Raw genomic sequence first — 14,387 nt, 5'->3', positions numbered from 1 at the left:
CATGGCCAGCTTGACCTCCAGCTGTCTCCCAAAGGGTGCGGCCAAGCTGAAAATCGAGGAGCGAGAAGAACGTCTTGGGGGGGGGCGGAGAAGGTAGGCACAGTGTTCCATGCAAGCTGGGACAGCTTTCCCTCCCCGCTTCTGACCCTTCAAAACAATTCCTGGACATGCCGCCTGCTTCCAGGAAACAGATCTTTTCAGAAATTTAATGCTCTGAATGTTTACCACATGCACCAAGATTTGGACAAATGACAGATGAAAGAAGACTGACATTTCATGACAGGTGTCAGTAGATGACAAAGCATGCTTTGTAGGGAAAAGAGAACAGTCTGTTTTTGTAGGGAAGGCAAGCAAATAGAAGTCTCAAGAACACGATGAGATCAATGAGTCCTCTCACATGTGTTAGGGTCTCTTCTCTGCATGCTACTGGCGCTGCTGTTTAGAATCGTGGGCGAGAGAAAGAGGATGTAGAACATTCTATCAGGGGACCGAAACTGGCATGCACGCACCTCTTTGAATAGGACACAGGCAAACTTTGATTAGACCACAGGCAGATGATAATGGGTGGAACTGGAAACGATTATTCAAGATCAGATGGAAGGATGATTTAGAAATTCAACCAAAGCAAGTCAGGTTAACTCTATATACACACACAGAGCAACTCCAGATGTGAGTGCCTATTTAGGAAAAAGAGGTTGAAATAAAAGTTCCTTAATTTGGGGTGGGTGGTCTTTTTTTTTTTTTTAATTTTAAAGCTCTGATTTGGGTGGCTCTATCAAATTTGAGAACGATCTGGAGGAACTAGGAAGATGAAAATAGGTAGCGAGTGATTTTTTTTTTTTTTGGAATGATCCTCAGAGGAAGTTCAATGGAGAGAGAAGAAGCCGTCGTAGAAAATACCTGTGGTTGCCTGGGCCATCAGAGTCTGAACACGGTGCCCGCCAATCAGCCCATGAAGGTGGGCAGTGTAATTAGAAGAAGCTTTGAGGTTGGTGATGACAGAGATGCGAGACGCTGCAGGCACAGAGTGGACCACCGTCTCCTGGAGGTGGTCAGAATGCCTAACTTCTACAAGAAAGCTATCAAAGGTGGCCTCTTGGGCTTTCCACGAGAGGGACACACTGGCCCAGGTCACATTTGAGATAGTGAGGTGGCTAAGGAGAGGTTCGGCTACTAAAGCAAGCAGAAAAAAAAAAATATATGAAAGCGTGTCAGTTTAAAACACGGTTACAGAGTCAAAAAGCAAAACACATAAGACTAAATCCATAAAGTTTTAGACTTCACCCTTCAATAAAGGCATTGATCCTTTGTTGAAACCCAGATTGAGCCATGAGAAATGAATAGATGGGGTTGGGTGGTTTTCTCCCCTAGGTTTTGGTGTACTTGAATCTGGGGATGGTGGGGCGGGGGGCGACAGCTCCACCACCCTGCTGTAGTCTCACATAGAACGAGGACAGACCCTCCCTCAGCCATGGGTGACTTAAGCGACAGATGATTTTGATGTTATGATGTGAACGCTTTTCTTGGATTTCCTGATTCACAGTCCAAAATGTGCTAAGAATGCTATTTAGAATGGATAAGCCTCTCCTTTCTAAATTCAGATAGAGAATTCTCTTTTGCTGCATGCCAGAGAGCATCTCATGCAGTATGTATACCACAGACACCACAAATTTAAGTAAGAGCGGCTTATGCTTTGGTTGACAAGTTCCTTATTTAAACATGACTACTTTTGTTTTTGAAATCAACCATTCACTCTCTGGGGGCAAGACAGCATGCTCAGGTCTTTGCTCCTAGAGGTTGTGATGAATCGGGGCGTTCTGGATTGCATAGCTTCCTTGTGCTCCCAACTGATCAGTAACTGCTCTTTTTTTTTTTTTTCTCCTAACATTTTCCCAGTTGGAAAAAAAAATAGCACCAACACAATTTCATTAAATCATTGGGATACTTGGCAGACAACTTTCCAAATCAAGGACAACTCTGGCTTTTGGTATGGAAGGGCAGAATTCTTTTCTCCAGGTTCCATATGGCAATCAGGACCAGACTACATTTAAGGCTGCACATGTCCTGGTCAGTAACAGGTCAGGCAAGGGGCTTCATGGAAACCCACCATTTGGGCTGCTGCTGGAAGAGAGTTAGGTTAAGTAGCGCTCCAGCCTCGCATCCTGGAAGAGTTAAATGCTCTATGGCTTGTGCCTCAGCAGGCCAGAAGGAGCGGCTTCACCTTGCAAAGAAGACTCTGGAGACCTGGAGAGAGGGTGTCAGACATGGGAGAAAGCAGATGTACCTGTCGTGGCTGTGGTACTGATGATTTGGGTCCGGAGGCTGGGAGCGAGTCCCGAGAGGTAGATAGTAAAATGATTATTAGGGTGTAGCCCTGAGATGTGGGCAGTTCGCTCAGCACCAGAGATATTATATTCCATTGTCTCCAAGAACCTATTGGAATCAACAATTTCAATGGTAAAGGTCTCGAAGGCCCCATCGGTGGCTGTCCAGGAGAGATTGAAGCTCTCAGGAGTTATGTCAGAAACAGTTAAGTTTCCAATTTCAGGTCCTGCGGCTGAAAAAGGGGGCAGGAGAGAAGAAAAAAAAAAATCGGGGGTTAATGATTTGGCTTGTGTTTTAAGACTGAGGCTGTTAATAGAACCATGGATGCGTAGAAGGCTCTGCTAGTTCAGGGTTATGGTGAAATGCAGCAGGTGTTACCCAGCGGTGCTGATGGGAGAGAAAGAGCGGATCTGTTAACAGAAGAAGACCAAGAGGAAGGTTGGGCAGTGAGATTTCCCTGCTCCGGAGCTGCCATACATGATCGGCTGGCTGAGCTTCCGTGCGTGAGAAGCCATCTAAATGACGTCAGCAGGAACTGTGCTGCCTAAGCTCAGATGCTTCAGGGAGCCCCGCCGCAGGGATGCCGGCCATCGGTCAAAAGATAGGCACGCTGGGGCGCCTGGGTGGCTCAGCCATTAAGCGTCTGCCTTCGGCTCAGGTCATGATCCCAGGGTCCTGGGATCGAGCCCCGCATCGGGCTTTCTGCTCGGTAGGGAGCCTGCTTCTCCCTCTCCCACTCCCCTTGCTTGTGTTCCCTCTCTGCTGTCTCTGTCAGATAAATAAAAAAAATCTTCAAAAAAAAAAAAAAGGAAAAAAGAAAAAAGATAAGCGAGCTGGCAGCTCCCAGTCTCTTGAATTGCACTCAGGAGACCGCAAGTTACTTGGCTCCCTCCTGGGGGCATCCTTTGCTTTGAGGGAGCTCCCATCTATTTAAATGAAGACTGAGTAACTGCTGCCATTAGCCTCCCAAGGCGGTACCCTGAGGCTTCTGCTTTTGTGACTTAGAGGGAACTGCCAACTTGTCAGTGTGGTTCTGGGTATGGTCTTCATACCCTGACAAGGACCGGCTGTTTTCATATTCTGTTGGAACAGCTCATCCTCTCTTAACTGCTTCTACTTGGGCCAAGAAAGCTACTACTGCATTGCCAACCAGGAGAGCTGAGCTGAGGCAAGGCACTCAGGCCACCCTGTTTGGCCAAGAAATAGCATTTTGTCTGGGAGATGGGCCTACCAGTGCTTTATCATGCAACAGGAATGAAACAGGCAGAGGGCAGGCAGAAGCAGGGTAGGGAGAGCTCGTATTGCTTCTCTAGCAGGGAAGAAGGCCTTCCCATCCCTGCGGATGTGGGAGACACAGATCAGATGGGATTATGACCCTTCTCCCCTCCCGCCAATTCATCAGAAACAAGAATGTTGCTATCACTAAAAAGGAAAAAAAAACCCAAAAACAAACCACACAAATAAAAGTACTAAGGGCACCCAAACCACAAGATCTTAAGGAAAGACCAGAAATGGAGGTGATTTCTCTTGCCTTCTGGGAAGGGATGATTTATGATCCCTATGTCAGATCAGAGGGCCCTGGGTCCATCCTGGGCAGCCTCAGTTGCAATTCCTGGGCATTTCAAGGTCATCATTCAGACAGTGGCTGTCTGCATTATGTTTATCTCGGCGAGAATTATTGAAATGATTGAGGCTAAAATGCAGAGCTAGCTTTTGCTAGGATCGAGGAGGTGGATGGGTTTGCATGGAAGTTTAGTTGTAATAATTATCTAAAAATGGGGCAGGCACTTGCAGACCCAAGCAAGACAGCCTCTGCTGAGCTTCCAGCCAATGGGGGCACATAGGAAGAGGAGCGACGGAAGACAGTGTGGGGAAGGCCGCGCACTGCAGTTGGCTCCCGGGGAGCACTGAAGGCCTTGCCGCTGGGGCAGAATGATGAGTCAAGCTCAACGCATGCTCCTGGGTCGGCGCTGGGAGTGCGTCACACCAAGGCCAACACTCCAGGGAGCACCTCTTGATTAAAAGAGCAAAAAAGGGCATCAGATGTTTGACATTCATAGCCTGGGACATTCCTTGCTTCAAATGCTGCTGTGTGGACTTCTCCTAATGAATGGCTTTTTCTTTGGTGCTGTCTCCAGTCATAATTGTGTGATTTTTTTTTTTTTTCCTTTTTGGTCTAGCTATTTGCTAATTTGGTGTTCTAACAATGACTCAGTATCTGAGAGAATTGCCCGGAGGAGAGTACTTCAGTTCTCTTATTATACTCAGTGCATTTTAAAGAAACATTTAAATTAAAACATTTCTTTTAAATGTTAGAACAGCAGTGCCCATGCCCTTGAGGGATCTGGGATAGTAAAGAACCGTTTCCAACTAGCAAAAGGACTCTCTAAAGTAAATAATCTGTGCTCTACCAGAACTCGTACAGGGCAAGGGGCGGCCTTTAGTTCTCCTCCAGCCCTGGAGAGAATTAAAACCATCAGGCTGTCTCCCGAAACAGAAAGCCATCATTCAGAAAGAGAGGGACTGGCAGGACTAGGTAAAGGCTAGGAGAGGCTGGAGACTGGAGGTCAGAAAAGGCAATGTCTCTATCATTCATTCTCGAAATGGCAGGGGCTTGTAGACCGAGGCACAGCTCACAGGGACGGCTCCAAGCATGTGCGGCCAGCCACGAAGAGGCAGAAGGGAAGGACTCAGACATGGAGAGAGGCTGACTTTCTGCACAGTCTCTTGGAGAGGAAGCAGGGTGGCTTGGGGAGGGGCATCGGCAGTGGGAGGAAGGTACCTGTGGAGGCCTCGGCAGAGAGCACCGGTGTCCTATAGCCCCGGATCACCCCGTAGATGGTGACTCTATAAGGGGTGGCGGCCTTGAGGCCCGGGACGGCCACAGCCCGCAGGCTGCCGGGCACCGTGAGGTTCTGAGCTGTCTCCACCCAGTTGGCCTCCTGCACCTGAATGACAAAGTGCTCATAGGCCTGGTCAGCTGCAGTCCAGTTGAGTTTGAGGCCATCCCAGCCAGCCTCGGTCACGGCTAAGTCTCCCAGCTGGGGGAGCTCCTCTGAAGAAGGACAGAGAGGTATTTGTCAGTTCTGTAAACCACAAAAGGAGGAAACCAAAACGTCCCACAGCCCGGCTCTAGGGAAGACGGAAAGAGGCGTGAGAATTTTCGTGGGCATGTGTGGTCCTTCTTGGTCCCTGGGCATTTATTTCCAGCTTGAGCGGCCGTAACCTGGCCACAGCTTTCTTCAGGATTGAAAATGGTCAGAAAGGGGAAGATCCGCATGGCTGATCCTTGAGATGGCAATGCCATCCGGTGGGCCACTCCACAGCCCACCGGGAGGTCTCTGGGCATGTGTGGCCAGAACCTATAGGGCAGCTGGGAAAGCGGGCTCACGGGTCAGGGTAAGGGGGGTAGGGATGGTTAAAAGTGCAGGCTTTGCAAGCAGCTGGGCCCTGGCTGGAATTCCAACAATGATATTTACCAGCTGGGTGGTCTCGGACCTATCACCCAGCTCGTCCCTGAGTCTTACTCTCCACACCTATAAAGGGAGCTGACAGTGACTGTGTGATGGCTCAATACCATTTATAAACCCGAGTGTCATACCCGACCCACAAACAGTGCCCAGTAAGTGGCAGCTCAACAAATACATCATTGTTTAGATGTTTCCCCTTGGAACTTCTCAGCGGTATCGGAGACAATTATATGCCTCATTTCGTGACTTCACGTTGGAGAGACCGTCTTATTGCTGGCCACCTGCTATCGGACTGGCTTCATAAAGTGTATGCTGTCTCCGTCTGGACAAGTCTGATGTTTTATCTCTGGACTTGACTTGGCTTTCAGGGATCAAATGTTCTGTGCTGGATTCTTGGCTCGGTTCTTTCCCTCCCACCCTTCTGCAAGTACTTTGTGCCTGAATGAAGAATGTCGGCACCACGAAGCAAAGCCATTTGTGCGAAATGAGTGCCCACTTTTAATTAAAAGTGATTATGTTTTGCTTGGTAAACGGTGCAGAGCAGGGTCCACTATTTATCTTTCTACCACGTAGGAGGGAAATTTAATGTAGTTCTTTTTGCTGATTTAGGAAGTCTGGATTCTGGACATGGCAAAACCCACTGCTTAGTGGAACACCTCTGAGGATTAAATGCAATCTCTCAGACTCCTTTTAAAGGCTAAAGGGGCATGGATTCGAAGTTAGAAAAGAAAATATCTGTAGGGATTTCAGCCAAAAAAGTGCACCCGAGGTACTTATTCCCAGGTATTTTAGGACTCCGTGTACTGTGAGGGTCTGAGCAGACTCGGCCTGTTAGAGGGGCTGATTCAAGCTGTACCACATGACTGTGGTGCTCTTTTTGGGGGGGGGATCAGAGCACGAAGTCCCCTCTGCCTCCCTAGCTCACCGAGAAGAGCTGTCCATTTATCTGTCATGGAGTGGGGTTCCTTGTGAGATTTCACGAGCAAAAGGAGTTCTGTTGCTCAAAACAAAAGTTTGCATACTACAGATAGAGACCGTTAGCATCCCGGATCCAGACCACACGGGCCTCAAAGCCCCTTTTGCTCATTTGGTCTGAAGATATTTCAAGCAGCACAGGACAATATAACCTGGCCAGCTTACGTGGATTGCGACATCGCCTTTCTCATTATTGGAATAGTGTGTAGTTTCTAGCAAGGACCAAATTTACTTGGTATACGTGAGCAAGAAGAACAATTCATTTGAATTAGGTTATTTGGGTGCTATTATCGAAACACAGGACTTATAGAGAAGGGCAAGGACTGAGGGCCCAGCATAAAAACCCTACCAAAAATTTGGCCCATTTGCCCCTTTTAAGGCTGTTTCTAAAAACCTCACGAACAGTACAGAGTTTCCTATAACAGATGGAACAGCATATTTCCAGGGGACAAATTGAGATAAATTGTTTTTCCTCCCCCAACTGAATGAAAAACATTGAAGTCACATGTGGCTGTTCTTTATGGAAATGTGCCTGCTGCCCTGAATGTCTTTTAAGGGGAGAGAGAGACTCGGACGGTTTCGGCTGAAGATGGCCAGATCATTTCAAAGGTTATTCCATAGAGATGTGCCCACAAGATGGACGGCAGTCAGGGACTCGGAGGCCACTCACGATAAGATTTCTCTAGAAAGTTTTGACCTTGTTCTTGTGCCAGAGCCCGACTGTTTCTGCTATTTTCATTATGATATGTTGCTACCTGATATATTTACCTATTTGCTGTTCAGTATTTACTACAGGGTGGGAGCTTTGCTAAGCACTTTCTGTCATGGTTTCATTCAGTGCTCAGGACGATGCTCTCAGGTGGGGTATTATCTCTGAACTGGAGGTGAGAAAAGAAGGCTCAGAAACGTCGAATGATAGATCCAAGAACATCCAGCCAGGAAAGTGGAATTCCAACCCAGACCTTCCTGAGTTAGAACTTGCATTTGCGCTGTCAGGAACATTGGCATAAAACTCTGACGCATGGGGAATGTTCTCTGAGCCAAAGAGAGGCTGGCTCAGTCACGTCCCTGGTGTGGGAGGAGGGTCCTATACCTGTGACGGCCTCCACAGCAAGGGGTGGAGTGCTGTGGCCTCTGACCTCGCCGTGCAGGGTGACCGTGTAAGGAGTCCCGGCCTGGAGGCCTGGGACTTCCACAGAGCGCAGGCTGCCGGGAACCGTGAGACTGTGAGCTTCCTTGGCCTGGCCAGCCTCCTGGATCTCAATGACAAACTGCTCATAGATCCCATCGGGGGCGGTCCAGTCCAGAGTGAGGCCATCCCAGCGAACCTCGGTCACTGTGAGGTTTCCCAGATCCGGACGCCCCTCTGCATGAGGACATAGAGTTGCTGGGTTACTAAAAAAGGTAATTGCAGGCCGGGATCAGGTGAGAGGACACTTTGGCTGAGGCTGGGATGAGTTGTCTGCTGAGTGTTGATTACAGATGCGTGATTTACCGCAGGTGTTGAGCACTCTGCCTGTTGGCACCAAAGCCAGGGTTTTTCTCTTTGGTCTCTGGGAGTGAAAGATAGTTCTAGGAATTGTTCATAACTTCCATTCTTAACATTTAAATGGGGCTTTGGGGAATCTCTTAGTGTGTTCTTAAAATGAGCTCAGACCACTTTTTTTTTTTTCCACTTGCAAACTGCTTTCCAATTTCTTAGCTATTACGACTGCAACTTGCTTCGAAAGAAAAGTCACCTCTCACTTTTGTAAGGGAAGAGTAGGTGGAATTTTCCATGGAATTGGCTACCATGCTAGACTAGGACTTGGCCAAATAAGGGATATGACATTTGGAGGGAAGCGGGGATGATTCACCGGTGTTCCCCAATGTGGCAGAGGCTGAGTCCAGCTTACAGCAGGAAGAGCTCTGATCCTTCCTGAGCAGAGACAAGGGGAGGAAGCAGATTAATGAACTAGTCTACAATACCTGTCAAGACTTCAACAGAGAGAGGAGTTGTGCTGAAGTCCTGCGTAACCCCACGGATGGTGATGGTATAATGAGTGGCTGCTTTGAGCCCGGGCAGGTCCACGGACCTCAGTCCTCCCGGGACTGTGAGGTTCTGGGCTGCCTCGACCGAGTCAGTCTCCTGTACCTGAATGAAAAACTGTTCATAGGCTCCTTCCGGAGCAGTCCAGTTGAGTCTGAGGGCATCCCAGCCCACCTCGGACACCGTGACCTCTCCCACATTGGGAGTTTCCCCTGGAGAAGGACAAAGAACGAGTTTAATGACCAAATCACACAGCAAGATCCAGGGAATCTTGAACACCAGAACAGGCTTTACATTACTTAAAAATATAGGACTTTCTTTAGATAAACATGCATCATGCAGCCTCCTGAATTTGAGAAATAGAGCAAAGAGCATGAGGTCTAGAAAAATATTTGTCATCTTATTTTATTCAAGAATGGCCCCAACCTTCCATGGACAGGGAGATTAATTTCGTGACTTTTTTTTTTTCCTTTTAAATACGATGCCTTCACATCCCTTCCCAGGAGGGAGTCTGTTTGTGAAGCTAAATATCCCCGCCACTGGGGCTGTGTGTATTGTCCCCAGGCAGGGCTCTGCACAACCCCAAAGGGTGTTGTTCACATAGGGTGCGGTGTCAAAGGAGCCCCTGGAGTCACACAGCCTGACGGCTCCCCTTTGTTAGACACCAGAGCGCTACAACTTGGGGCAGAACAAGTCCATTCAAAAGTGAGTTGCGTCCGATGATCCGTGGGTAGTTTCCTGTTAGGGACAAAAGAAGCTAGAAACGGAAGGGTGAGAGAGAGGTACCTGTGGAGGCCTCGGCAGAGAGCACTGGTGTCCTATAGCCCCGGATCACCCCGTAGATGGTGACTCTATAAGGGGTGGCGGCCTTGAGGCCCGGGACGGCCACAGCCCGCAGGCTGCCGGGCACCGTGAGGTTCTGAGCTGTCTCCATCCTGTTGGCCTCCTGCACCTGAATGACAAAGTGCTCATAGGCCTGGTCAGCTGCAGTCCAGTTGAGTTTGAGGCCATCCCAGCCAACCTCGGTCACGGTGAGGTTTTCCAGTTCAGGGGCATGGCCTGAATAATGACAGAGATGGGTCAGTTAAGCCATTCCTCAAACCCCTTTCCTTCTGGGAACCCAGAAATGGCAAACCCATTGCCAATGCTGCAAAGGCCTGTGGTGGGGGCTGGGGCGGGGCCGAGTGCCATGTTTCTCTCACTGTATCCATCCCCCAGTGCTGCTGTCGCCATCAAAACATCAACAGAAAACTCAATATAATACTTATTTGCCCTGTTGCCTCTTTGGGTGTGTCTTTTGGAAATGGTATTTTCCTACTGACCAGTGTCCAGTGGATCTAGAAAACTCTACATATCCATGTTAGTAGTGCTCTAGGCTTTGGTTTCCATTTTGGAATGTGTCTCTTATCATAAGGATGAGATCATAAGGAACAGCGTCTGGCTCTTCTCAGGGTTCTTGGTCTGAGCTGCTCAGCCTTCTGTATTTTGAGAAAATTGGCTCCTCTTAGATTCCCTTCCTTTTCATGCTTCCTCAATCTCGTCTAGGAGATCTGTTTTATAGTCTCTATGCTGGGATTTTAGTCAGTTTCCGGGGCTCAAGTCAGTTTACATAAAACCACTTCAGGAAGATCAGAGATAAATGAACACGATCCAAGGAAGGCCGTACTGAGGAAGGCGAGGAGTCTTTGCAAAACCGCCCCTTACTAGAGAGAAAGACTGAGGCTTTGGACAAACAGAGCTTATTAACCTCAGTTAAAACCGAAGGTGCCATCGTCATTCATCTCCTGAACACAGAAAGTACAGCAACAACACACCTGTCTGATTACCCCTTCCAGGTGATAATTTGCCCAGGGCTGAGCTTAAGTGGGCTTGGTGTGACCTAGGAAGAAAGGATTTTCCCTGGAAATGGATCCTGTAAATAACAGAGCAAGAACTGCCTCAAGCTCACTGAAAGGAACAAATTGTTTCTCTATTCATGCCTCCCATTGGCTGCTGGTTTCAAAAGAGCCCAATGTGCCCATCAAAGCACGCTTCTAACTTAAAAATCCTAGCTTGATTGGATTGAAGATTTCCTTTCTGAGGGAAAAATATTTCTTTTCAGGAATCTATTTAATTCAGAATTTTCCAAGTTCTGGGAAAGGTTTTCCTTAATGTTTCATGTTGACAAAGCCTGCACTCCTGCAAATCTTGTTTGATCTGGAACAGGGGTCTGCAGACTATGATCTGAGGGTCAAATCTGGCCTACTGCCTGTTTTTGGTAATGAACTGCTAACAACAGTTTTTTATATTTTTTAATGGTTGGGGCAAAATCCAAAAAGAAGACTATTTCATGATACATGAAAATACAAATGAAATTCAAATTTCGGTGTAATAAATAAAGTTTTATTGGAGCATACAGCCATGGTTGTTCATTCATGTATTGTTGATGGCTGCTTTGGTGCTAAAGGCCCCCTTGAAGAGTTGTGACAGAAACCTTACGGCCTGAGAACTCTAAAACATTTACTCTCTGGCCCTTACAGAAAATGTTGGCCATACCCGATCCTGCACTACATTCTATGGGCTCCTCATACAACCCAAATTCATGCCTTAAAGCTCACCCGAAGCCCTGTAGCAGTTCTTAACCACACAAACGTGACCTCGATGAGAAAGACAGCACCTAACACATCTCGTTTTGGGGGAAGAAAGGGAGAGTCAGCCATCCTTAAACCCCTTGGCCCTTGTGAGGCCAAGAGCAGTGCTCCAGATGTAACAGTCGTCTCCTTGACCTTGGGATTTAAGCACAACTAAAATCAGGAGTGTGTCCTTCTCAAATATTCTAGTAGTCTTCATGCATGAAGAGATACAGGACAAAAATCAGTCTAAGCAACTCTTTAAGGTTAGAAAAAATTAATCCTATCAACCACAAATGCCCCCTATGACTCATCCCACTTTCCTCTTTTTTTCTCCTCCTGCTGTCAAAACTGCTTGTCAGGAACTTGGATGGCACTGACAAGTTTCCTCTTTATGTGAATTAAGTCACTGTCTTTCCTTCTTGGCTAACCGCTTTTTAAGCTGTCTCTCTGATTCAGACATAAAGCTTTTTTTTCTCCCCCCATGAAAACCATGTTGCAGGAGAGGTGAGGAGAGTTACCTAACTGGGGCAGGGAGGAGGGCTTATGGATGGTCTATGAAAGCTCTTGCAGTAAAGATGGATGGAGAGAGGACAGGAGGGGATGTGCAGTGGGAACTCTCTCTTCCTGACAGAACCATCTTTTCTCTTTGGATCGGCTTTTTTTTAAATGCCACTGACTCTATTATATGACCACCCCTCTCGTCCTGTTTCATCCGTTCTTACAGGTGACAGAGTGACTTTCACGTAACGTCATGTTGCTCAATAAACAGTAATAATCAGGGTGATATTTCCACCAAAACGTTTGACTATTCTTCCACTTTTTTTTTGGATCAGCAGGTCAAGAAAGAGTATCAGTTTATCTTTAGTGAGCCGTGCTGTGACTGTTCCTGTTATGGGTGCTATTGGTCCCCTGCCCCCCACCCCATCCTTTCACTAAACACATGCTAGTCAGATAAGTAAAATGAATGGAATTGATAGATAAATTGAAGGGAGAGAGATAATTATGAAATTAGAGGGAAAAATACTAATAAAAATACAGTGGACAACAGCTGAGGTGGGGACTAAGAGGTTTCACATAAATGCAGATTCTACATTTCAACAGCAAATGACACACTGGTGGCCTTACTGTCCCAGAAGCCCAGTGTTTCCGCTGTATAGTTCCACGCTGGATTTCTTGGCATTTCTTTATGAAAAGGCTGTTGTCTTTTTCTTACAGCTGTGCACTGGCATCCACCCTCTGAACAATGTGAGTGGGCCTGGGAAATCAGAATTTCGAAATCCCATTTCTATGCTCATGGTGGGTTGACCAGCTGGCCTGGAGGAATTTCAGGCTGTGCCAACTTAAAACTTTCAGATGTGCCAACTTTAAATCTTCCACCATCTTGTAGATGGTAATTATCAAGTGCTAGCTGATTAGGAATTCACTTTCAGTGTTCACTGATGGGAGAGAGTGCTTCTCCCACAGCAGGTGGATGGCCAAATTCAAGCCTGAGGACCCCAAAGGGTAGATTTAATTGCCTTGATCTCATCTTATAAACTCAAGATTAATTAAAATTAAAAGCCTTGCCTGCCTTTAAACTTTTCAGTGACTCTTTATCACTGTCAAGAATGGAGACCAAGCCCACTAGCATGATACTGACTGCCCTCTGTAGACCGTCTCTGATGATGTCTCCAACCCCATACCTTGCTGTTCTCCTGCTCCATCATAGAGCAGGACTGGACAGCTTGTGTTTCACTACTATGAAGTTGCTCATGCCTGTGAGCTTCTCACATGCTGTTCCTCCTGCTGGAAATGTCATTACCCCCTTCTGCACTTCCTTTCTTCTTTTCCTCTTTGAGGACTCAGCCAAGTGTCATGTCTTCCAGAAAGCCTTCTCTGATATCCTTCCTTCCCCTCGCTCAGGTTTGGAATGGGTCCTTGTTTCTGCTCCCATAGCTTCCCACACTTCCCTCTAAACAGACTGGTTATATTCTTATAATTTTGGTTTTGGTTCTCTCTTTCCCATTGCAAAGGGCTTCACTGTGTGCCTTTCTGTTCTACACAGACACCAGCATTCCCTAACCCATAGCAGTTAAGTAATAAATATTTGTTGGATGATTAAATATTTGAATAAATTCAGGTTGCTCCATGAATAAATCAAAACGGCATCACAGCAGAATGTTCCCTATTACTTGCAGCTGTGACTGTAAGAAAAATCCCACTTTTCTGTTTCCCAAACCCATGAGAATCACTGGGGTATCACTGGTGAGTCTTCCGCTGGTATGGAAAGATGCTTTATTGGCCTTGTATTTTACGTAGTCTCTCTGCTTTATGTCCCTACTGCTCACCTACAAATTCATGGCCTCCGTTTTAAGCAGGGTTTCACTGAGTTTATCAAAATATAAATGCAGGGGGTGGGGCATGGGGGAGATGCCGGGCATGGGGGAGATGCCTGGCACACACTAATTTTCCTCAACATTAATGGGATTCTACCTTTCTCTCGCTTTCCTTCTCTCTCTCTTTCCCTCCCTCGCTCTTTTCATCACCCCTTTCCTTTCTCCTTCCCTCTTTTCCTTCCTTCCTTTTCTATCTAGAGTAAGCTTAATTGAAGGCAGCAGAATAACTTCCCTTCCCTTAATCCTAAATGGAGAGAATTTGGGTTGTTAATACAGAAGTAGAAGGAAAAGACCAGGAGAGTCAATGGAAACACTACCAGTCTGGAGTAGCTGGGGATCCCAAATGCTCGTGAAGCACATGTCTTGTGCTTGGCTGTGTCTAAGGCACTGGGGACGATGCAGCACTGGATAAAGGAGGTAGAGTCTTTACCTTCTGGGCGGTAGTAGGAGGCAGGTCCTAGGCAAGTAAGCCAACTACTGAATAATGTCGGGCCAGATAAGTGTCATGAGGAACTCTGCAGCACCCTGAAGGGGTAAATCAGGATGAGAACACCATTTCAGACTGGTGGCCAGAAAAGTCTACTGAGAGGACACTTGAGCT

The 14,387-nt window shown here is 47.1% G+C and overlaps 1 protein-coding gene across 9 annotated transcripts in view; it reads right to left on the bottom strand.

Moving 5' to 3' along the window:
* TNC (tenascin C) overlaps window positions 1–14,387 on the bottom strand; it is a 92,278-nt gene that overhangs the window by 31,547 nt on the left and 46,344 nt on the right. For 2 of the 9 annotated variants that reach the window (XM_087869426.1, XM_087869421.1), the window contains exons 11-16: window positions 9,586–9,858; window positions 8,739–9,011; window positions 7,864–8,136; window positions 5,108–5,380; window positions 2,285–2,557; window positions 901–1,173 (exon numbers count right to left, since the gene is read on the bottom strand). The exons of 2 other annotated variants lie outside the window; for them this stretch is intronic. In XM_087869426.1, coding sequence (XP_087725552.1) covers window positions 901–1,173; window positions 2,285–2,557; window positions 5,108–5,380; window positions 7,864–8,136; window positions 8,739–9,011; window positions 9,586–9,858 — 1,638 coding nt within the window. The remainder of the gene's footprint in view (window positions 1–900; window positions 1,174–2,284; window positions 2,558–5,107; window positions 5,381–7,863; window positions 8,137–8,738; window positions 9,012–9,585; window positions 9,859–14,387) is intronic. 5 more of the 9 variants (XM_045791080.2, XM_045791082.2, XM_045791081.2 and 2 more) reach the window with 3 other exon arrangements.

This window comes from Ursus americanus, chromosome 18 (assembly GCF_024610735.1).
Source record: "Ursus americanus isolate L20-20 chromosome 18, mUrsAme1.1.p, whole genome shotgun sequence".
In the NCBI taxonomy this organism is placed as follows: Eukaryota; Metazoa; Chordata; class Mammalia; order Carnivora; family Ursidae; genus Ursus; species Ursus americanus.
The sequence above is the reverse complement of the archived record's forward strand: the minus strand, read 5'-3'. Positions and strand labels throughout refer to the sequence as shown.